The sequence below is a fragment of the Harmonia axyridis genome, chromosome 1 (assembly GCF_914767665.1).
Source record: "Harmonia axyridis chromosome 1, icHarAxyr1.1, whole genome shotgun sequence".
NCBI lineage: Eukaryota > Metazoa > Arthropoda > Insecta > Coleoptera > Coccinellidae > Harmonia > Harmonia axyridis.
The window spans coordinates 80,496,353-80,520,706 of NC_059501.1; the positions used below are offsets into that span (position 1 = coordinate 80,496,353).

The 24,354-nt window shown below is 37.3% G+C and overlaps 1 protein-coding gene across 2 annotated transcripts in view; it reads right to left on the bottom strand.

Moving 5' to 3' along the window:
- The window catches only part of LOC123688854 (inactive dipeptidyl peptidase 10), a 114,938-nt gene extending 92,162 nt beyond the window's left edge, over nt 1-22,776 (bottom strand). For both annotated transcript variants that reach the window (XM_045627578.1, XM_045627577.1), the window contains exons 1-2: nt 22,594-22,776; nt 17,934-18,129 (exon numbers count right to left, since the gene is read on the bottom strand). In XM_045627578.1, the coding sequence (XP_045483534.1) occupies nt 17,934-17,963 (30 nt within the window). In that variant the 5' untranslated portion in view covers nt 17,964-18,129; nt 22,594-22,776. The remainder of the gene's footprint in view (nt 1-17,933; nt 18,130-22,593) is intronic.
- Between the last annotated feature and the right edge of the window lie 1,578 nt (nt 22,777-24,354).

Consider the following 24,354-nt stretch of genomic DNA (forward strand, 5'->3'; position numbering starts at 1 on the left):
GAAGAGGCTATTATAGATATTAGGTTGGGGAAAGGGTTTTTTCGTATTTCGCGGCCTTTTTCTCCAACTGAGTATATCTTGTTCGTTATTGGTCACATCCTCAGAGTAATAAACATAGAAAGTTGAAGCATATGTCTAATTCACTGTCCAACATGAACTACCAAATTTGACATGAAGCGCTCGGAAATCAAAACATATCAGAAATACAATATTTCACTCAATTCGCGAGTTTCTCCAGATACATCGATCAAAAAACCTTTTTGAACCACCAGCAGGAGGTTTGATTGAAAAAAAGATCGATGTTTGGTTTCAACAAGTTTGGACGCAAAAAAATTCATGGATCGATTTTCATTCTGCGAATCACTGTTGAATTTCGAAAAATCGACCCATTTCTGAAAAATATGGTAACTAAAGATGAAAAATGGGTCACTTAGGACAATATTAAGCAACAGAGATCGTGAGTGAAAGCCAACAAAGCAGCCCAAAATTTAGGGCTACAAGGTGTTGCGTATGTTTGGTGGGATTGTCAGGAAATACTTTCTTATCGGTTGCTCCTTATGGTCAAATTCGCAATTCTGTGCTCTGTGCTCTATTTCGAACCGAACGAATCGACGGTTTGAAGCTGGTGATAGATCAGAAACGGCCAGCATTGGTGAATAGGAAAGTGTTTTCTCAGGAGAACGCCAGGCCACACACACATCTTTGATGACGCTCCAGAAGATCCAAGGTATTCTATGGAAATCTCTTATGCATCCCCCTTCAATCCAAGCCTGGCACCAAGTGACTACCACCTGTTCCTGGATATGGCCAATAGGTTTGGGGGTAGAAATTTGACCTCAACGTTGGCGTCTACAAGAGGATCATTATACAGTTGGATTCTCGTGGACAACAGAACAGCGCACATTCGACTTGAATAAGATATTTGTAACTCATTTTATGAAGCATTGAAATATGGCGAAAAATTCGAAATACATTTTTCCCTAACCGAATAGATTGGCGAACAGCTTTGAATCGGTAAGAGGCGTTCTTTATTTATACTCCTATTGCCCCCTTGATTATTTACAGTTCTTTTGGAGACCACAAATCCCTCTTTACAGTTCTGTATTCAACAATTGCAATTGGCGCTCAAAAGCTTGCAATGATTTTGCTCGCTTCAATTCATGTTACGCTACTGGAATTTTCAAAGACGCGGTAATTTGACAATTTATCGTATGCCATTGGTCGGGATGCGGATGCGCGTGTCCAGAGAAGGAAACGGACAGAATTTTCTTAAAGATTTTCAATAATTATCGGGACTTTAGGAAAGATACTAAACTTGTTTTTGATTCCAGTTATCACTAGCTAAATTTGGAATTTAAAATTTAATTTATCCCCGAGATTTGTGTCGGGATTCTCGGTGAGTGTTGACATGAATGTTAGCAATCAACAAGTAATAATCTCACAGGACGAATTGATTAAATTTGAAACAGTAGTTTTTTTTAGAGTCATCCATCTTGTAGAAACGTATTTCAGGTTTGGTAGAATTCTTTTTGTGTCAAATAATTTCAGTTGAACTCATTCTCAGGTTTATCTTATGATAAATGTAATGATTTCTTTATAATCTCTTGGTTAGAAATCCGAGAGGGACATATTCTTATATCGTTGTTCATTTTTCCAAAGCATCTTCCTTGGGATTGGAACAACAGAAACCTCTCTTGTGATTGAGAAAAATCAAGAAGTACTTCCTTGAGATATAGAAGTTGGAATAGTACGTACGCTAAACCAGGTTAGTTCCTGAAACTGAGAGAATACCTGCGTAATACCTAGCGTTATTACATCAATTTCGCTGAATGGGAATTGGAGTACTATAGCTTCCTGCAAAGATCTGGTGTTTAAAAGGCTGAAAATAATTTACAGAAGAGGATCCATCCTAATAGCACAGTAATTCATTGAAAACCGATTTAAGTTAAGTTTTTATTTCAATATTATTTGTTTAGAGTGAAAAGGATCGAACTTTGTATATTTTAATTTGATTGAATCTGTAAAAACCTGGGTATGAGCCAAGCCACCCCTAGAAATCAGTCTTTAGAGTCTCATGAGCAATTGTAACGTTACAAGCTTCTGGCTTTACATCAGTGCATTATTGAATTTATAAGTCTCTCTAAGATTTCAAGGACTGAGCAAAATTATTGGCGTGTCCGCATCCCACGAGCCGCCAGTGCCTCCCGTTCGGGGATACGCGGTACGAGATTAAGCTTTCGATAGGCGGTTCTCTTGGGCGGAAAGGGAGGTTGAAGCCTACAGGTTTCAATGGTGGCCCATTTGCCGCTGGGATCCTGAAAAATGTTCGAGCTTGATGTCCATTGTTGGGACTGATAAATCGCCCGGGTTTGGTTTTTTGGGTTCTGCTGCTGCCTGCCCCTCGTCATCGTTATTTCCTTCGTCTCTCATATATGTAGCCGATGCGTTTCACTTCGAGCGCGTTAGGAATTGATATAGATGGATGTAACGGCTTTTTAGGATATCGTTGAGTTTGCTTTGTTCGGCGAACGTAAATTGGAGACGATGTTTTTGCTATCTCAGACGTCAGACAGTGCAGAAAATTGTCGCAATTTACACACTTCACTGATGTTATGCTTTAATCTGTACTCGTATGTCTGTTGTTTATTATGACTTATTGCTTCACTGTTGTCTGAACATTTCATTGATAATTGAAGTGTTTCGTATCCCCCTGATGGTCTTGTTTAAAAAAAGAATTTTTCCATTTTGCATATGTGCGCCTGTATGTCCTCGATAACTACACGAAAGCCAGTTTTTAATTGATTATAGAGCATTGTCAGATATTTCATCTTTCACCGTGCTCCTAAAAAATTCTTTAGATGTTTAATCACCATATCTCTTTGGCCAATTGTGATGCCTTCTTCGAGAAATAATAATTTTCTTGCAAAATTACGATTGTTTCGTTGCTCATGTGGCACGTCTGGCCGTCTTGTTGAAAATGAACGTCGTCGAATTCAATATATTGCAATGACAACCATAAAGAATCATTAATTTCTAACTTCGACGATGAATTGAAAACCTTGGTTTTTGTCGATTCTATGGACTACCTCAGCAATCGTTCCTTTTATAGTAATAGTGTAAATTTTTACTTTGTCAAATGTCAAAAGATGACAGCTTCAAAGGTGACAGCTACTCAGAGGCAGATGATATTCAAAATGAAAATTCTTTTTAGAAAACCCTTTATGACAGAGATGTATATACCATTGAAGGATATGCAAGGAACCATCAACGTTGCAATTGCACTGAAGGTACGTATATTTTAGTTTAGTTTGTAAGTGCGTAAAACCAGTGTTGAACTTATGAGAAACAGAAGTTAGTGAAAGGGATCTTCATGCAAAATTTTGTGATTATCTCAATCGAACAAAATTTTCGGAAATCGTTCCAGAATTCCTACTTTCTCGAAGCAAATTCAGACCGCAAAATAAGCTTATGCAGTATTCCACATCCTTCTATATGCAACATGTGCTTCACAGCTTGTTCGTTGCCGACGCGTTTTCTGGGCGTTCCAATAAAACATGAGACCCGATCTTCTTCAAGTAAACGACAGAAATTGGTTCTGTCGTAAATTAATTCTTCAACCTTCAGGTCGTGGAAATTCGAGAGAATATAGATGTCTCCTATTTACATTATTTACGGAACTCAGTATAGTTTTTCATTGGCTTGAATATAAAACATTTATTTACTGAAACAATTTCTCTCAAAATAGTATATTATTCAACGAGCGGTAATGTAGGTCAAAACTCACGAGTTACGACCATTACCGCAAGTTGAATACTATTTTTATCTTCGACTATAACAATATCTAAATACTAAAATACAAGAATAGAGAATGAACTTTATTGGCAAACCCCGAAAATTACCTTCAAACGTCAAAATTATCAATGTGACCTTCCTCCCCTCAAAAACAATAATGGGATGTTCCTTTTCGGCCAATCGAATAGAAGCACAGAAGTATAGAAGCACACAGCCATCTTTTCCTATTTATTATAGTGATTGATAGCAGTGAGTTATCATAACTCACGCTGTTTGTTAATAGATACTATTAATTGCTCAAAAGCCGTTGAATAAGGAATTTATAATTCAATATGAGTAGATAAAAAAAGGTAAATTCAACCATGAACTGGCACACCCAGGGATTACGTTGAAATATTTCAACTATTAATCAATCCCTTCAAAATTCTAGTTGATTTTAACTATTATTCAACAGCAGTTAACACTGTTCAATATTTAACATATGTGTGAATTTTTCCAGAATCTAACTAGATTATTTTCCATGCGCTAATAGAACTTAAAAGCACCACGAAAGCCTCTTCAACTCCTGTAACTATCATCTCGTTAAAGTACAATAAAGTTTCAAAAATGTCAAAATAATGCTGACTCCTCATTAAGATAAACTTTTCGTCTAGCGGACAGAAAGCGGTACAATAAAAAACTCTATTCATTTTCCTCATGGCAGAGGCGTATTATTTATCTTCCAGACGCAAAAAAAATTAACAGAAGCGAAGTTATAAAGTTTTTCTGTGTCAGCAGATAACTCCCGGCGGCATGTAACAACGCAGGAAAGCATTTTTCCAGGGGCAACAGACAGCAAAAATTCTTTCACATCCTATCGTGCTAAATCAATAATAAATTGAGCAAGGTTTGAAAGCGATTCTGCACACAAGATAGTCGGATTGGTGGAGCCCAGGAAGAAGTCAACATGTAGAGCGAGTGTGCAAAACTTAAAAATGTCCACATTATTGACAACACCTTTTTTAATCGGCCATGGATAATAGTTATTTATAATACAAGTGCAGAAGGCATTGATATTCTTCCACGAGTTCAAAATTCAAAAACGAGCCACGAAGTGGCGAGTTTTGGAATGAACGAGTGGTAGAATGAGCCTTCTGTACGAGTATTATACATTATTTTCTCTAATTCATTGCATTTTCATTGAAATTAATGAAATATTTCCATAAATATATTTAAGTGATTTTTGTATTGAAAAATGTTAGTTGGCAGAACTGATTTCTTTAAGGCAAATTGATGAATTGACAGATAAAGCCGTGGCGGAAAGTTCGGAGTACCAACATAGAATAATAAAATATAACCATGAAAACTGTGCGTTTCTGATATATTCTCGCACGATTTTGTTCTACAAGATGTGGAAGAATGAACGGAATAACCACAGAATTAGAGAAAATTATTTTTCGTACTCACAGAGCAAAAACAGTGACATGACCAAAATAAAAGAAAGAGTAAATATCAGTCGAACTTTTGAACTTTATTGAATATAATTGTAAAGTAACAGATTCTTCAGGATGCACAAGTTGCTCAAAGTGCATTTATAGGTTCTAGGTGAGATTAACAAGGAAACTACAGTTGCTTTACCGGAAACGACAAAAATTCTGACATTACTTCTTTGTACACTCATTGTGCCAAGGAGTGACATGAATAACATTCATACGTATTGGAACAGTTGAAATTTTCTTTTTGTTTTTTTTGTTTTGATCAAAATTCAATACAATACTGAGACAGATAAACACCAATAATGGTTATGATGAATTAACAGAAAAATCAAGCACTATTTATTTTAATGCTTTTCCATTTCCCAAAGAGAATATGAGGTGTGTAATTTTGCGTCCGCCGTTTTGCAATAGATGGTTGTAGTGGTAAGTGGTAGTCGAAATGAATAGATCTCAGATGTCATACAATAAGCTTAGGTATTTGTTAATATAACGCATTGAATTATTACTCGATTTGTGTCTGCATCATATTCTAGATTGAACACGTCACGAGCCAAATTCTCGTCACTTGCGGTAGGTTCTAATTTTTTGCTTGAATATGCCGAAATCTGCGGCTGAGGCTCATCGAATGCTGTCAAATACCTACCGTAAGGCCGCTATCAGTGAATGAACGTGCCGATAGTAGTTTCAACGCTTCAAGATCGATGACGTCGAAGACCAGCATGGCGGTGGAAGAGAGAAGGTTTTCAAAGATGTAGAATTGAAGACATTATTTGATCAAGACTTGTTTCAAACGCAACAAGAATTGGCGGGGTCATTGAGAGTGACGCAAGCCATTTCAAAACACCTGAAAGTCATAGGAATGATTCAGAAATAAGGAAATTGGGTGCCGTACTAGTTGAAGCCAAGAGATGTTGAACGGTGTTTGTTTGCTGGTGAAGAACAGCTGGCAAGGCGAATACAGAAGGGATTGCAGATTGCATTATGACTGAAGACGCAAAATAGGTTCATCATCATAATACCAAGCGCAGAAAATTATGGGAATATCCCGGCCATGCTTCCAGGTCGACAGCCAAACCCAATATTCACGCTTTCAAGGTCATGCTCAGTATTTGGTGGGACCAGCTCGGCGTAGTCTATTAAGAACTGTTAAAATCGACTAACATAATCACAGGCGATCGTTACCGAACGCAATAATGCGTTTGAGCCGAGCATTGAATGACAAACGGCCGCAATACAACGAGAGAAAAGATGGAGTGATTATGCAGCATGACAATGCTCGACCCCATGTTGCGAAAGTGGTCAAGACATACTTGAAAACGTTGAAATGGGAAGTTCTACGCCAATTTTGTTAGGTAATTACTGAATACGAATTTGAACAAGCGCGCTTATTATAGTGAATTCTTCTTTTTCTCATTGAAGTTTTGAGTACTACTACTACATTATAACAACTCAAACTATGAAAATGTCAAGGGGGCCTAGAAATATTTCCGCATTTTGTAATTCCACTACACGAAACTGGTTTCAAAATTATCAAATACATCTCAAATCAATAGTCAGACCAGAATGCCAAAAAATTCACATTAAAGAACCTCATCTCGAATTCCCCCTTCCAATTTCAACACTCCAGTCCCGACATTCGTAACAGAACTTCTCCAACTCACAAAACCCCCACCCCTTCACCCAGAAAAATCTTCTTGAGGCCACCCTCGACCTCCTGAACAACTTCATTTCCTCCCGGGTAGAAAAATTCGGGACATTATTCTAACAGCCCCTAGATATTTCACTTGGGCGTCAAGAAAACGACACCGACTTTAATAATTCATTGGCGCTACAAGCAACCGGGCATTATGGCGTCAAAATAATTACGGCAATTAATATTCCGTCCCTGCACATCAGGCCGCCGGGCCGACCCAAAAATTTGCATCTGACGAAATTCGTCATCTCATCCCGACTGAATTATAAATTTGTTTTGGTCAGAAAACATCCGATCGAGCGAAAATGAACACGCGGCGTATCAAAGGGAAATTGGTTTTCAGTGAATTTGCTCGAATTTTCTATAAATTGTAGGACTCGTGATGCTGATCAAATTTTTCTTTTCATCACCTCTCTAATTTCGACCGTTCAGATTAGGGTGCTAAAAATAACTTTTCCCACAACTGCTATGAAAAGTAGCATTTTCTGCATAGTTTACTCAATTTCGAAACTATGTATTGCTCATACTGTGGTAAATATTATTTCTCACGGCACTTTGCCCACACCTTGCTTGGTAGACCAATGAAATTGGGCTTTTGAGTCGTTTCTATGGAAACGCAATAAATTAGCACATACTGTCAACGAAGGCATTTTTGTTTTGATTCAAGTCCATTACTTGAATTATTGAAATTTGTGCAGTTGTAGGAAAAGTATAGTGTGCAACATGTGGAGGAAGTCCTTTTCTTGCTCGTGTGTTTGCGGCACTCGCCTTTCAGGCTCGTGCCACAAACTTCCACACTCGTGAGAAAAGTTGGCCTTTCCCCACTTGTTGCACAATATACTAATTCTTCACATGTTGCACACTATACTTTTCCTACAACTGCACAAATTTCAATAATTCAATTAATTGACTTGATTCGAATAAAAATGGCCTTCGTTGACAGTATGTGCCAACTTGTTGCACAATATACTATTTCCTACAACTGCTATGAAAAGAAGCTTATTCTGCATAGCTTACTTAATTGAAAAACTATGTATTGCTCATACTGTGGGAAATATTATTTCTCACAGCACTTTGCCCACACCTCGCTTGGTAGACCAATGAAATTGGGCTTTTGAGCCGTTTCTGTGGAAACGCAATATATTAGCGGTATTAGCACATACTGTCAACGAAGGCCATTTTGATTTGAATCAAGTCCATTACTTGAATTATCGAAATTTGTAGAGTTGTAGGAAAAGTATAGTGTGCAACATGTGGAGAAAGTCATTTTCTCGCTCGTGTGTTTGCGGCACTCGCCTTTCAGGCTCGTGCCACAAACATCCACACTCGTGAGAAAAGTTGGACTTTCCCCACTTGATAACAATATACTATTTTGGTCAGTAATATCAGCATTCTTGCCGTTGTTTCCTTTTGAATTTCACCTAGAACCTACATCTGCATTGTAAGAAATCTGTACCTATATTCTGAAGAATTTGTAATTTAACCCTTTATAATTATCGCTATTAGAGTTGGAAATTTTGACTGATATTCACTATCCCTCTTTAATTTTGGTCATGTCACTGTTTTTGCTATGTGAATATACAAAAAAAAACTTAACGATTAAAAAATTTTGCGAAAAATATCGAAATTTTTGACGTATACACACTAGCTCGACATGTTGACTTCTTCTTAGGCTCACTCCACCAATTCGACCAGCTTGATGTGCGGAATCGCTTTCAAGTCTTGCTCAATATATTATTGATTTAGCACGATAGGATGTGAAAGAATTTCTGCTGTCTGTTGGTCCTGGAAAAATGTTTTCCTGCGTTGTTACATGCCGCCGGGAGTTATTTGCTGACACAGAAAAACTTTATAACTTCGCTTCTGGTAATTTTTTTCGCGTCTGGAAAATAAATAATACGCCTCCGCCATGAGGAAATTGAATAAAGATTTTCATTGTACCGCTTTCGCTCCACTAGTAGAAAAGTTCATCATAAGAAGCAGTCAGCATTATTTCGATATTTTATAAATTTGTTGCAATTTCACTGACTGCTAGTTACAGAAGTTATAGAAGAGGCTTTCGTAGAGCTCTTAATTCTGATTAACACACATGAAATAATTTGATTCGATTCCGAAAATTATAGAAATTCAGCACAATTGTTGAATATGAACTGTGTTTATCATTGTTTAATGGATAGTTATTAACTCAACTAGAATATTTATGGGATTTATTAATGGTAGAGATATTTTACTGTAATCGCTGAGTGTGCTAGTTCATGTTCGAAATTATTGTTTAACATGTTGGTATTGGAAATGATTATGAATTTAATTGTAGGAACACTCATAAACTCCTTGTTTATTTTGTTGGACGAAGAAAATCGTCCATTGAATGAATGTTTTACATTCATGCGGATGGAAAACTGAATATTGACAATGAATAAAAAACACTCAAAAGGAAATTCACAACGAAATTTTTTTTCAACTGAATGTTAGATCAATTTATTGACCGAAATTCCACAAAAATAAAAGCGTTAGGAAAAAGGTTAGAAAATAATAATCGGTTAGGCCTCCATTATATCTTATTCACTCTGACACACGTTTATTAGTACTCCTAAAACGCTTCTCAATTATTTCGGTCCTCACTTGATGGAAATCATCAAGAATGAATTAAAACAGTAATCTCCACCAATTGAAGTCATTTTTGAAGAAAATTTCGTTGTTTTATTTCAACCTAAAAAGATTCTCGAGTTTCGCTTGAATTATCTTCACCTTTTGAATTTTTTTCTGATGATTTCAAAAACTACGAATTTATTTATATAAGAAATAAGAAAATCAAACCTCTTGCAAAATTTGACCTTGGTTGATGAATCTTTCTACAGAAAAGGTATGGGATAGTTAGGCAAAGTTGAAGTACATCTATTACTCTTGAAGATGATGACGAATAAGTCGAATTTTCAAAAAAAAATAGTTTTCTCTGGTTAGATTAGGTCGATAGAATCTTTCTACAGAAAAGGTACTGAAAAGTCAGAGAAGAGTTGAAGTACATATTGGAGGTGACTATGTTGACAAATAAAGACGATTTCAAAAAAATGAGTTTTAACTGGTTTGGTTGGATAAGGTTAGGTTCTCTACCGAGGTAAGCACCTTGTCTTGGTGGAAGGACTTGTTGTAACACCCTGCTGTATTATAGACATTGAAACTAAGACTGACTAGAACATGTGACGTGACTAATCCCAGCCTGCTACATTCCCCATGTTCCTCCAAACACCACATTCTTGCCAATACATCGCCCACTTCTTAAAACATCCTCAAATCTCTACCCCTTCATGAAACAGATTCTAGCAGAACGAGCAACGAGGAGAGCAGCCAGCCATCTGGCCAGCTGGGTCAACCAAGGAGAAGGTAGAGGCGCAGACCGATCAGACAGAGGCCATAAAGGTAGGTAGAAATTATTGACAGGTCTAACAGAACGATACACAAGAGACCTAAAAGGAAGCTGGAAGATGCCAACCTTTGGCTGTTGGCTAGAATAGGGGCTATTTATGTTTTTGCTAGCGCCAATTTGGTACCTAGAGTGTAATTATCGGTACACAATCCGAGGAGTAACTATGACTTTTATGTTCTCGAATTTTAGGAATTGAGGTTAACAAAAAGTATGTTAGCTGAGCACCAGTGTTGACGGTCAAAATCAAGGAACCCCTTTGAAAAAACTCCTATTTCATAACTTCTCGGCACGAACTGAGATGAATCATATGCTGTGAGAACTTGGGATTTGAGTTGGTAGTGCTAGTTCGCAAAGGTCGCAAGACCCTTGGGTCGAGACCAGGGTCAAGAGGCGTCTCTCTTCACTATGATGAAGTTCTAGGGGAGGAGACTTGCCTACCACGTCCCTGCGGGAACTATCTTATGATTAAGTATCGTAATCAGAGCTAATGGGGAAACCACTGAACGAGGGAGCTTATAGATGAATATATATTGAGTTATTGGGTATAGGTGAAAATAACTCAATATATATTGTTCTAACAAAGGTGCAGAACTTACTCAAGGAGCACATAGAGGGGTAGATGCCTCACGCTTGTTAGGCTACCTACCGGTTGGCTCCACAACCAGAATAGATCTGCTTCTGCCCTATCCCCTTCTGCATTAGGGTAGGACAGCGTACCACAAATCTGAACATTCCGCCGTAGAATACCAAACCCTTGATGAGCCAGTGACACTAAGACTGAGTCCGCAGTAGCTGACGTCCTTGTGGCCTTTTTCTATGTGTTCATCAAGTTGACAATGGAGAAGTAAGGTGGACTTGGAAATTTTTTTGTTGACGAATAAAGTAGAATTTTTGAGGAAAAAATGTGTTTTTACTGACAAGGGCGTGAACTTATTGAGTGAAATGTTATTTACAGTTCCGAAGCCTCTGATTGTGCAATAACCACATAAATAAATGAGCGCTCAAAATCTCCTGCTTTCCTCATTGTTATTCAGAATGTATGAACAAAATTATAACTCAATTATCTCTAATCATCCTCACTGCAAATATCGACAGAAATTAATTCAAAACCTACACAGGCCATAAAAATGGATAGTGCGATCCCCTCCTCGAACCTCCAAAATTCGTTATTTCAGAGACATTAGTCCAGCTCCTGATCGCCTAGATAACAATGGCCGATTATGACGGATCCGAGCGGTATAATCGGCCATTTTATTGCAGTCATTAGCCGCTCACGGAATCCACATAAAATTTTAACGATCCAGTTCGCAACAACTCCAAACGCCAGGAAAATGGACACTAATTTTTCTGCGCTGTTGCAACAGTCGGTAGAGTTGCAGTAATCAGAGACTTACTATATGCATGTCACTCGAATACGAAATGACACGGAACGATAACAATTGGGGTTTTGATTGATGACTCCATTATTAGAGTAGAGGGCTATTGATGCCAGACTAACGTTACGCCTAGTGAAAAAGCTGAAACTTTCTGTCCGAAATGTTCCCAATATGGTCAAGTGAGAATGGATGAAATTAAGGTCATTGTGGTTTTGACAGTTAGCATGCTTTTTATGAGTATTGAATTGGGACCCAACAGAGTCACTGAATCGAGATCGTTGCGGTGCTGTTAGCGGGAACTATGACCAAATGGATCTTTCATTCTCAACCCTACTTATTCATACAAACTCAGGGAGGCCGTCGATACTGTTAACTAAAGTGACGACATCCTTAGGAGCCTTGGCTTTTACTTCGTGAGTATCCAGAACTGACTTTCCTAGTCCTAGTGGTTCTTAGGCCTAGCAACTTGCAAACTATGTGTTTAGCAGTTTTTACGTCCTTTCCAAAGAGCCTACAGATCCCATCTGCTGACTAACCCATGCGGTACAAAAGGTATTGGACCGATAGTATCCTCTCAGCATTCCCTTCATTATCCGAATCTCAGCTCGTGGTAGCTTCAGGAGCTTCTTGGTATAGGTTGGTGAATGCCCCACAAGTTTCTTTGCCTCTCCAAGACTCAAAGTGCTCCTTCAGAGGGTTTCTAAATTGACCCACTTCCATTTTTGGTTAACTTAGTTCTCGCTGTTTTTTTGTTGAAAATGCAACTTTATTGCGAAAAAATGATTCAATTTCAAAGTATTGCCCAATGCTAGCTAGCTAGGACTTTTTCCTATCTATCTGGTAAAAGTCGAATACCGTTACGGTGAAAGTGTCTTTTTTTTGAGGCTTTACACCCAGCCATTTTTTGATGTCTTCATATGAAAACAATTGCTAATGAATCAGATCATGTGCCATCGACTGGAACAGGTAATAATCTGACGACGTAATATCTGGGGAATACGGTTAGTGGGGTAAGACGTCCAATTGAGCGTCTCTAGAGTTTCAAAGGGTTTAGCAATGTGAGGCTAAGCATTGTCATGCTGAATAGAATCACTTGATCATCTCTTTGCTTGTATTGTAGTCGTTTTTTTCGCTTTTCTGAGCTCGATCGCATCAATTGAAGTCGATACCATTTCCCTGTAAAGGTTTCACTGGGTTTCAACAGCTAATATGATAATAAATAACACCAACCTAGTCCCACAAAATACACACTATAAACTTCGCAGCGTGAATATTTGTAGACGAAGAAGCATGACCGAGTGCTCCACTTGAATTTCTTTCCTTTGGGTTGCTGTGATGAATTCATTTTTCATCACCCGTTACGATGCGATAAAGAAACCTCTTCTAATCATAAGGAAACCCAAGCTCCCTTGTTTTCGAATCATTCCCAACTTATTGAGACGCTTGGCTAGTAACTTCTAACGCTGAAGAAAACTATTCTTGCGTTTGACAAAGATCTTCATCGAAAAATACCTCCAAATCAGCCAGCATATTTGAAGGATTTTGGCCTTTCTTCACGTAGACGGTCGTCAACATTGAAATCACCGTCTTTGAAGCGACGTTACCAAACACGGTACATTGTTTCACTTAGAGCAACATCTGCGTGAATTTTTTGAAGATCTCCATGCAGTTGAGACGCTGTCTTTCTCGAATTCAAGAAGCAAATCACTTCCTGCAAATGACGGTCATTTGGCACTAAATCGAAATCAGACTGTTACCAAAACAAAATCACTTATATATTGGAACAGTTTTTTCACCATATATCTTAGCTTGGTTCGTGACGTTCTGGATATGTCAAAATCGACCAACACTGCTCTTCTTAAACTGCTGGAGCCATCTATCGATAAACAGCGGGAACTTAGTTGCCCACGTTTTTGCCCTTTCATATGTTGGAGGGATCTATACGCCTAATATAAAATGGGAAAGAGACAGTGAAGGACAGCATTTTTCGTGCACAGGTACAAGAAGAACACAGTGGCATATCATTTTGTCCAAATGTCTGTATTTTCGGATTTGAACCGAAATCAAACAATCTCTAGAAAACTCCCAAATGGAAAAATTTCATCCTTCAACATTATTGTTAGAATTTATTCAACTGAGTATGAGATATTGAACGAGCAGGCAGTTTCATACAATTTACGGTTATTCTTTCCTTTGTCTTTGGTCAAACACTGTTAAACATAATTCTCCAGCTACAATTGCCAATCTTTCTTCTTCAAATAATTTCTTATTAGCTTTCATATCATATTCTCTATAATAAAAAGAGCTGAGGAATAATCCGCCTCAATAACGTCTCTTCTAACTTCTCCATCCTCCACTTAATTCAACATTATAGGTAACCTCATTCATGACCATCTAAGCTTATGAGAATATCTTAGAAGGTTGCGAAATTGCATTTTTCAGCTGATAAAAGCAAACGTTATTTCGGATGAGGATGTGAATTATGAATGGAGTATGCGGAATTGCGATCTATAAATTTTTATTCATGGTAGTTACCACAGAGTGTATAGCGGATCAAGTTTCAGCCGAGCAATTCATTTTTAATCTTGTTCAGATTAATGTGCTTCAAAAAGGGTTTCCAATTTCCGACCTTCCCATTTCTTCAGGAATTTTTCAATCTATTGGGGAAAAGTGGAAGGAGGAATAGCTGACACTACTTTTAGAGAGTTCGGAGAGACAAGCTTTATTGAGTCATCCTTCATCCATCGGATGATGCAGAGTCGTAGGAAGAAGAACACCCAGTTATAAAAATGTTTTTGTACTCCCCCTTCAGTAAATGACGAAATTTGTACACGTCAACTACACTGCGCTAAAAAATTAACGCACATTCTGAAAATTTCAATTTTAATGAAAGTTAACTCTACATTGACTTTATAACTTATTTTTTATGTTCTCTCGGGAAGGTTTTGAACGAAATAAGACACTTAAATGGAAGAAAAATTCAGGATTTCACCGAATCTTATGTGAAAGAACAGAAATGAACAATTTTCAAAATACTGAAATACTGATAAGTGATTTAATACTTGGTATTTCCACCCATTGAGTTAATTACAGCTTGGCAACGACGGTTCATACTCAAAATGAGTTATCTTAAAATGTTGTGATCTAATTCTTCACAGATTTCTCTGAGTTGGATTCCTAAGTCATTAAGAGTAGCTGGATGATTTTCTGAACTTCTCAGCCTTCTATTGAGGTTGTCCCAAACCTGCTCAATCGGATTGAGATCCTACCATAATCGATCCTCCCCCGAAACCAGTAGTATTCATGAAATTGCACTGAGCATATCTTTCATGTGGACGTCTGTATACAAGGGAACGTCGGTCACAATGGTAGAGGCAGAATCTAGACTCATCTGTGAAGAGAACTCTTTCCCACTCAACCTCGTCCCAATGGATATGCTCTCTCGCAAAATCCAAACGCGCCCTTCGATGGGCTGGGGTAAGAGCTGGGCCTCTTGCCGCGACACGAGGCCTTAAATCATATTCTCTGAGGCGATTTCTTATTGTCTGAGTGCTAATTTGCACCCCATGAGTTTGCTCAAGCTGATTTTGAAGGAGGCGAGCGGTTGCAAACCGTTGCCTCAACGAAGAAACTCTCAAGTAACGTTCTTGAATGGCAGTTGTTACCCGTGGTCTACCCTGTCCTGGTCTTCGGACATTCATACCTGTCTCCTTGAATCGCTGCAACATTCTGGACACACTTGTATGGAAATCTCCCAACCTTTCTGCAATTCTTGCGTATGTCCACCCTTCTTCTCGCAAAACTACCGCTTGGGCACATTCCTCTTGAGTCAAATTGCGTGTTTCGCGTTGCATAGCGATCGAGTGTAGAAAATCAAACGAAAGAAAAACTTTTGATTACTAGAATTGATCGAGAACAACTGATTTCAGGATAGAGCCAATCCGATAAAATCCGAATAATCTCATCTTTTTTTATTCCTGCTCGGAAAAAAACATCTGTATTGAAGAAAAACGTAGAAAGTGGATAACATATGCATGCATAATTCTGATAAAAATAATTATCATTGAGAACATCTTCAGTTGTAGAAAAAATTTGAGATTTCCAATAACTGTGCAACATATTACGATTCACTTAATTTAACAGAGAGCGCGATCAACAACCAATATGGTAGCATATGTAGAGTAAATCATCCGTAGCGTAGTTGACATGGATACGATTAACAGCCGATAACATTTTAACGTTTCGTAATTGTATAGCGAATAAATAAAAATTGTTCTAAAAAATGTCCAGTTGCATCGAAAATGAAATAGGTATGAACACCACCCATTAGAGTGGAAAAAAAATGATAGTATAATTCATTTCCCGCGAAATCTCATGAAAGATACGAAAAAAAATGTTATGTTAGCATATTTTGAAGAACTGTACAGAAAAGTGAAGCCATTGTCACTTTGATCAATTTATTTAATGCTAAGATGAACAATGAACATAAACGATGCTAACATCAACACTGCGATCTATCCTAAACTGTTGGCTTTGCTGAAAAGAAGGTTTTAAGAATAAGATATCGAAAAAGTTGACATCAAAGGTAATCAATGTCTTTCCGCGAAACGCCTGAAGCCTGAAGACTCGGAGAATACGAGAAAATATTCCATAATTCATATAATGCCGATTCAAAAACCAAAATGCAACGTTCATTTGCCGTTACCGAGTTCTTTCATTCAATTTGTGATAAGGACAACGTGTTCAAACTTTTTTTGAATTTCGTGATGAGTTGGAACGAACAAAATTGGCATCTGGGCTATCTGGACCTTTTTGCCTCTGGATTAAAAATATCACTTCAGTCCCTGGATTTTTAATATACTGTTTCGTTTTTCTTTTCAAGTAAGCTTGTCACGGTCGAAAAGGTAGCAGGTGCTCAACATCTTTCTTCATTTGAGGACAAGCGAGAGGGAATTGAGTCAGATTGACTTTTTATAACTTTAAATCTCATTTGGCAAAGCATATTCTTGTAGGGTGGAATACAGTAAACTCCTAGGCAGTCCAAAAAGCAGCAAAAACTGATTTGAATGTAGAAAACAGCACTCTCATAATTATTTGTTGAAAAGAGATGCAAAATGAACATTCTTTTGGTAGACTCTGAAGTCTATAAGGAAAATTTGTTGATTGTACATCTTTGCATTCAACTAATGATTATTATTGAAATAATTTTTCTTCCTTTTGTGCCATAAAAATTTACCACTGGTGACTATTGAAACTCATCACAAACTTACAAACCTTCCATCAGTATCTATTGAAAAATAGTATATTTCCTACAACTGCTATGAAAAGTAACGTATTCATCATAGATTACTCAATTTCAAAAGTATGTATTGCACATACTGTGGGAAATATTATTTCTCACGGCACTTTGCCCACACCTCGCTTGGTGGACCAATGAAATTGGGCTTTTGAGTCGCTTCTATGGAAACGCAATGAATTAGCACATACTGTCAACGAAGGCCATTTTGATTTGAATCAAGTCCATTACTTGAATTATTGAAATTAGTGCAGTTGTAGGAAAAGTATAGTGTGCAACATGTGGAGAAAGTTCTTTTTTCGCTCGTGTGTTTGCGGCACTCGCACACAAACTTGGACTTTCCCCACTTGGTGCACAATATACTATTGTGCAACAAGGGGGGAAAGTCGAACTTTTCTCGCGAGTGTGGAAACGCACACGAGCGAGAAAAGTACTTTCTCCACATGTTGCACCCTATACTTTTCCTACATCTGCACAAATTTCAATTTTATTCAAGTAATGGACTTGATTCAAATCAAAATGGCCTTCGTTGACAGTATGTGCTAATTTATTGCGTTTCCATAGAAACGACTCAAAAGCCCAATTTCATTGGTCTACCAAGCGAGATGTGGGCAAAGTGCCGTGAGAAATAATATTTCCCACAGTATGAGCAATACATAGTTTCGAAATTGAGTAAGCTATGAAGAATACGCTACTTTTCATAGCAGTTGTAGGAAACAAATTATCTTCATTAACTAACTTCATGACTGGAATTCCTGATGACCTCACAGTATTGAAAGTTGAAGAACAAATCACAATGTTTTTCATAGAGACTTTCTCTTCCAAGTTTCATTCTTCTCAAGTAGGTAAGTTCAAGAATAGGGGAAAGCAAACTTACCTCGTCATCAAAAGGATCATGATCCGCCATTTTGTGTTGAGTTCTCCTAAGTCAGTGGGGAAATTAGTCGACTCCTCATTTTCAGCATCCAGCACCTCATCCAGTTCACCGCTTTCCCGGCATATTTTTCCTGACACGCACTACCTTGTAGATTAGAGGAAATTGCTCCATTCTCAGTGCAAACCTACTGAGCTATCTGGAATAGAATTAAATTCAATTTCAGATGTGATGTAATTTTTCATTTAGAGACCCCCTCCTTTTCGCAACGTCAAGGGAGTTGTGACAATGATCGACGGAGCGGGATATTCGAAAAGTTTTCGTCTTTGTAGATTGAAATGCGAAAAGCAAATTGGAAGGTGGAAATTCAATTTGATGGAGTTGGATGAAGATGTCAAGTATCATCAACATTTTGATGCATGATTGCCTTTTGTATTCGTTTCGGAGAGAAAAGATTAGATACATCTGATGAATATTATACTTTTATTTTTACGATTGACAGTTGGTGTTATGGCGCAAACATCAGCTATCTTCAAATTATTAAAGTAATAATTATAAGTTGTAGACTCCAAAATGAGGTGCTTCGGTAAGATTTGATATCAAGATGAAAATATAAAAAGTAATACAAAAAAAATTGAGATCATGAATATGAAGACAATTTATTAAATTCTGTGTCAACTACAAACTAGATGCAGATAAGAGCAACGAAAAACTAGCATGAATTCCTATGACTGTTATGAATGAATTTCAAAAGAATGTTATTGAAACCATATGAAACACTATTGCAGAATGAATTCAAGAAAAAAATTTGGGTATTTCAGGTATATTGATCCTTTCAAAGAGGCGAGAGCGGTGATAGTAGGAGAAAATTGATACAAGTTGCACTCGAAAAAATATCCTCACCAAGATTTTGAATGAGTTTCGAATGTAAATATCAAAAAATTGACAACTTTGTGTCTATTCCTTCACAATAATATATCTTTATGATATATTTGATTTATTTTTGTCTTGAATTGGAAATGGATTTATATTCCAAGACAAAAAAAAAACCAAAGATTCTAATTGACAAAGAAACTGCAACACCCAGAAGGAACTGTTAAAATTAAAAAATTTTTTCCAAACATTGATAATAAAGCATGGAGTAAATGATTGAAATAAGGAGAAAAATGGGTTCACGATTTTTTTCAATAAATTTGTTGATAATGAGTTTGTCCATCGCGATTATCTATACTCTCCACAACACGTCTCGGCATTGATGCAATAAGATGGTCTTTTCTTCTTGAGAGATACTATACCAAGATATCTATACTTCATGTCTCAGAGCCGCCAAAGCCTGTGGGGGCTGGGGTGAATTTCCAAGCCTTCTACCCATGATGTCCCAATACCCCATACTTTATCTGCGAATGATCGGGGGATCTGGGCGGCCATGGCAAAAGATTCACATGGGTCGCCTTGAAAAAGGTCAAACTAACTCTGGCAACATGAAGTCGGGGATTATCTTGCTGAAATATTAGATTCTCGAGTCGTTTAAGGTAAAGAAAAACATATATCCATTTTTTCTTGAAGGTAACACAGCGCTGTCATGTTACCTCGGATAAAGACTAAAGGAGGCCCAATTGCATGTGCAATAGCACCCCATACCATTACGCCTACTGTCCGATGTACATAACGCTCAACATCAAACTGAAGTTCACGTCTTTCTCCCCGACCCTTCTTCGGCCATTATGTTCACCCAAGGAGAATCGAGATTCATCAGAAAAGACGACCTGATGCCATTCCACATTCCAATGTTGACGTTCTCTGCACCATTGTAATCGTTGCTGGCGATGCTCAACCGTCAGATGTAACACAAGATGGGGTCGATAATGATGCAGTCCAAAAGACCTTATCCGGCGGTAAACCTTTTGGGCAGTTACAGAATGGCCTTGTTATCCTAACCACTCATCAGCCAAAGATCGAGTTGTCGCAAATCGGTCTCTCATGGCCATAAGTCTTAGACGTCGATCTTGAACTTCATTTATGATTTTGGGCATTATCAAACCAGGCTTAACAACATTTCATTTCAGTTTTTGTTTCTACGGTTAGCGATTTCTCGAAATGACAACCCCACCTCCCGTATACCAATAATTCGACCTCTTTGAAATTCACTTAGCTGGCGATGAATTCCGCGTACGTCATGTGCTCTAGGCAGCAACTAAACATCTACTTTGGATTTCCTCGAAAAGGTGGTTTGTTGAAAAATTTAAAAACTTGGAGAAAACTACTACAATATTCAAGTAACCAAAATTGTTCACATGAAAAAACCTTCACGATTTTTTTTTCTGCAAATTCAATCATTTACTCCTTGCTGTACTATCTATGTTCTACAAAAAAAAAAAATCAAATTTAAACAGCTCCTTCTAGGTGCTGCAGTTTCTTGGTCGGTTATCATAAAGAAATATTATTGTGAAGGAATAGACACAAAATTGTCAAGTTTTTGTAATTCATATCGAATATCCTTCATCGAGTAGACCCATTAAACTTAAAGTTTCGAATGCTGATCTATATCTAGTTGTAAAAACTGTTTTTGAAGGTCAAAATTATGAAATCAGGTACCATGTTGCCACGAAAAGCCAATTGGAAGTAATACATACACATTTTTTCTTTAGCCCATCTGGCTCATCTTCATCATAACATTGAACCATTCAAAAAACTTTTCGGTTGAAAAAGCAGTACAACTTGATTTTCTTTTTTCTTGTGAAGTTTACAGCTTTTACAGGGCTTGAATTTTCAGATGAATGAGCTGATTTGAAAATTGAGCCATGGAATGGATCGATATCATCTAAAGTTGTTTCAAATATTTTTTAACTGAACAGACGTATTTGGGTTGCAGAATGGTGAATGCGCCGATCATAAAATCACTTAAATGGAAAGTATGCATCATCGGTCCTATTAATTATTTATAGATGAAAACATCATATCTCGTAACTTTCCTCATTATGTTCAATAGTGGATTAACCCTTTGGGAGGTTAATTGTAGGTCCGTAAACATAACAGTTTTGATTAGATATAAATTAGTTTCATCATTAGCTAAGTGGATTGATAATGATCAAAATTTATTATGTTATAATTTAGCCTGAATTTGAGGAATTCATTCCATGTTTCAGTTCAAAATAAATACTCAATATAAGAATTTAGTTGGGTACTCTAAGGTCAATCATGCAATAAGAACTAGTTTGAATAATGTTTTCGAATGAAAATAATGATTACGATTTTGAGTTCCTCATTAGTGTGTCAAGTATAGAAAAAACATTTCTTAGAATAATTGAGTTCAATACACTGTTCTTTATTTCATTTCATTAGGCCTAAGTGATGATTTTCATTCTATGTACAGGGTGTTTACAAATTAGAGTTACGAACAAAAATGAGAGAATCCTTGGATAATTTTAGTATAGAAAAAGTATTTTAAACATGGGCCTACAAATGCTGTGTTTTCGAGATATGTGGTGTTTCTTATAGTACTTCCTTTTAAACGAATCATTGCTGCAGATCGGAATATAAATACCAAAAATAATAGTTAATTCATTCTTCACAGCTTATACGTATTGGATTGTATGTTAGTTTGAATTTTGAGAGCATTGTTGGAAATTTTTTCCTTGAAATCGGTAGCATATACGACGAATGCAAAAAAACCCAAAATTTTCGTACTAGATTGAATTTTCTTTCTAATTTTTTTTTTATTGCAATAGTCAACTAACAAAAAATTCTCAAGGAAAAAGGCAGGCATAGTTCCAGAAAAATTATCACCTCACCATCTAGATTTGCAATTAAAATTGGCATATCACGCTATGTCAACTCTAAACTGGAATATCTCTGCTAAATATCAGTTGAATATCTTTGGGAAGACCAGATGTTATGCGAAAAACTCAAACTTTAACGACCTGTTTATCGAAAACAAAGCGTTTACAGGTCAATATTTATAGGACTTGTTTTTTCCATATTACTCAGAGAATCTCTCATTTTATTTGTACCACAAAGTAAGAAGACCCTTATATTTGATAATAATTTGATATTTATTGATTACTTCTCTCGATATCATCACATTTTGAATTGGATCCTTCACTAGCTGGTATGTTCTAATTGAAATGAAAACATTGCTTATCATATTATTTCCTGAACCTATTTTGACACTTTCTCCCTATTTTATGAATTCCAATAGACTATATAATTCTTAATTCCGATACTTTTTAGGCAATTTTCCTCATTTTAGATCTAAAAACTGATATTTCATCAATTGTAAACGTTATTCGATTGAAGTTTCTATAGAATTGTAAACAAAAAAAAAAGTGTTGAATGACTTTTCACAAAAAAATTTTCGTTCAACTAGTCTACAATAAAAAATCGTTACTTCGTCATAAATTAACGATGTCTTCATTAAATTTTTTTTTAACGATGTTTTCACATTAATATCATCATTTCCGGCAATAACATAAAATTATACATTCAATTCAACCCTTCAAACTTCCAAAAAAAACTCCAAACATCGCCAAAGTTCGAAACCAAAACCAACATAATCACTCTCAAAACTTTTCTCACAAAAAACCACCCTTACCGTGAGGGATGAATTAAACATCACATAAAACCACCCCTATGGAAAAAAAATGTTATTGCAACTGATCCTTACCGGTCAGTCGTGCTGCCAGATCTGCAGTAACAGGTAAGGGTGATTGGCAGTACTGTGCCTCAGAACTCATCGATAGGGGATGAAGCCTGACTCGCGACGGGGTGTCCGCGTCAACTGGAGGACGGCAGAGAAGATCGGGCTTCCTGCAACGAGGCCCAGGGGCGGCGCATGCGCCTTTGAACCCAATTCATTATCCCGCTCTTCTTCCTGGTGCCTGCCGAGGAAGAGGAGGAGATGTTTGTTGTGTTTCTTGAAAAGGCGGAGGGTGGTTTGGATTCGGAGCTGGCATTGTTTTCGAGGGGGTCGAAATGAGTGGAGTGGGTGGTAATAAGTGGTAGAGAAAAAGAGCGGGGTAAATTAATATTCTTGTCTTCTTGGGACTGATGTCTGTCTGACTTGGAGAGGCCACTCGATCTGATGAAAGATGAATATTTATGTGGTGCTGATTTTTGGGGTGGGGGAAAGTGGATCTTGTTGGAATTGGATCTAGAGGAGGTTGGGGGATTCAATTTGGAGAGGAAGACAAATAGATTGATGATGGTGCAGTTGACATTTTTTATTGAATTTGGTGGGAGATATCTATTTGTGATTACCTTGAGAATTGGGGCTGAAATATTTTTAAGTTAAGGGCATTTTAACAGGATACCTTTGAAAGGTATGATATTTTAAGAAGCTGTGTTATTAAATTATTTTCTGTCGAGACATCTGCAATTTTTCATTGCTGCAACCTGGCTCTTAACCTCTATTTTTTCAGTGGTGCTTATTATCTCAAGTTCAGGATTAGAACAGAGGCCCATCAAGACTTTAGTTAATAGAAACTTTCCACCTAAACTGTGAAACTTCAAGCAAGAAGAATTCTTAAGCTCGGATCTTCCTTTTTTCCTATGTAAATAATGTAAATAGGAACCATAGAAATAATTCGTTGGTGCCAATTAGGGATTCACGGCTTGGCTTGATATTCAAGCTACTTGGCTTGAGCTTGACTTGAAATCAACTCAAGTTCAAGTCATTACTACTTATTTATTAAGTACTTGACTTAACAATGAAAAACTACTACTTGACTTGAACTTGAGTTGATTTCAAGTCAAACTCAAGCTACTTGGCTTGAGCTTGAGTCAAGAATCTTGAATATCTAGCCAAGCCGTGAGTCCCTAGAGCCAATTGGTATGCAACATAGCCAATTTCCGTCATTCTGATGAAGATTTGGTTGCATGCTTTATTGTTTCATTAGAAGTTTAACATAAGCTTCAACATCCAACATGCTGTGAACCATATGTTGGAAATAAACAGCGATCCTGAAAAATATTGATAAGAAACTTGGGAAGATCTTTCTGAAAATGTGTGATTTTGGAGGGGGATATAAGCGATAGGTTGAAGTTGGTTACGGCAGTTCAAGTTCTATCCCTGATACCATATAAAGGCTATGGAAGTGTCCACCAGAGAGTGTTGAGTAGACCAGATGACCTCATCGTCGGTCAGAGTTGGTCAGTTGACCAGAGTTGATCAGTCGAGCTGTCTCAGGAAAAAACTATTGAGACGAGATGAAAAACAGACTAAGACGTTGACGTTCTTTAAGAACGTGAAGTTGGACTTATGTTGTAAGTCTTGAAATGGCTTCTTGCGTCACTCCCAATGATCCTGCCAATTCTTGTTGTGTTTGACACTAGTCTTGATCAAGTAATGTCTCTTATTCTGCATCTTCGAATACCTCCTCTTTTCTACCACCATGTTAGTCTTCGACGTCAAAATTACCCTTCTTGA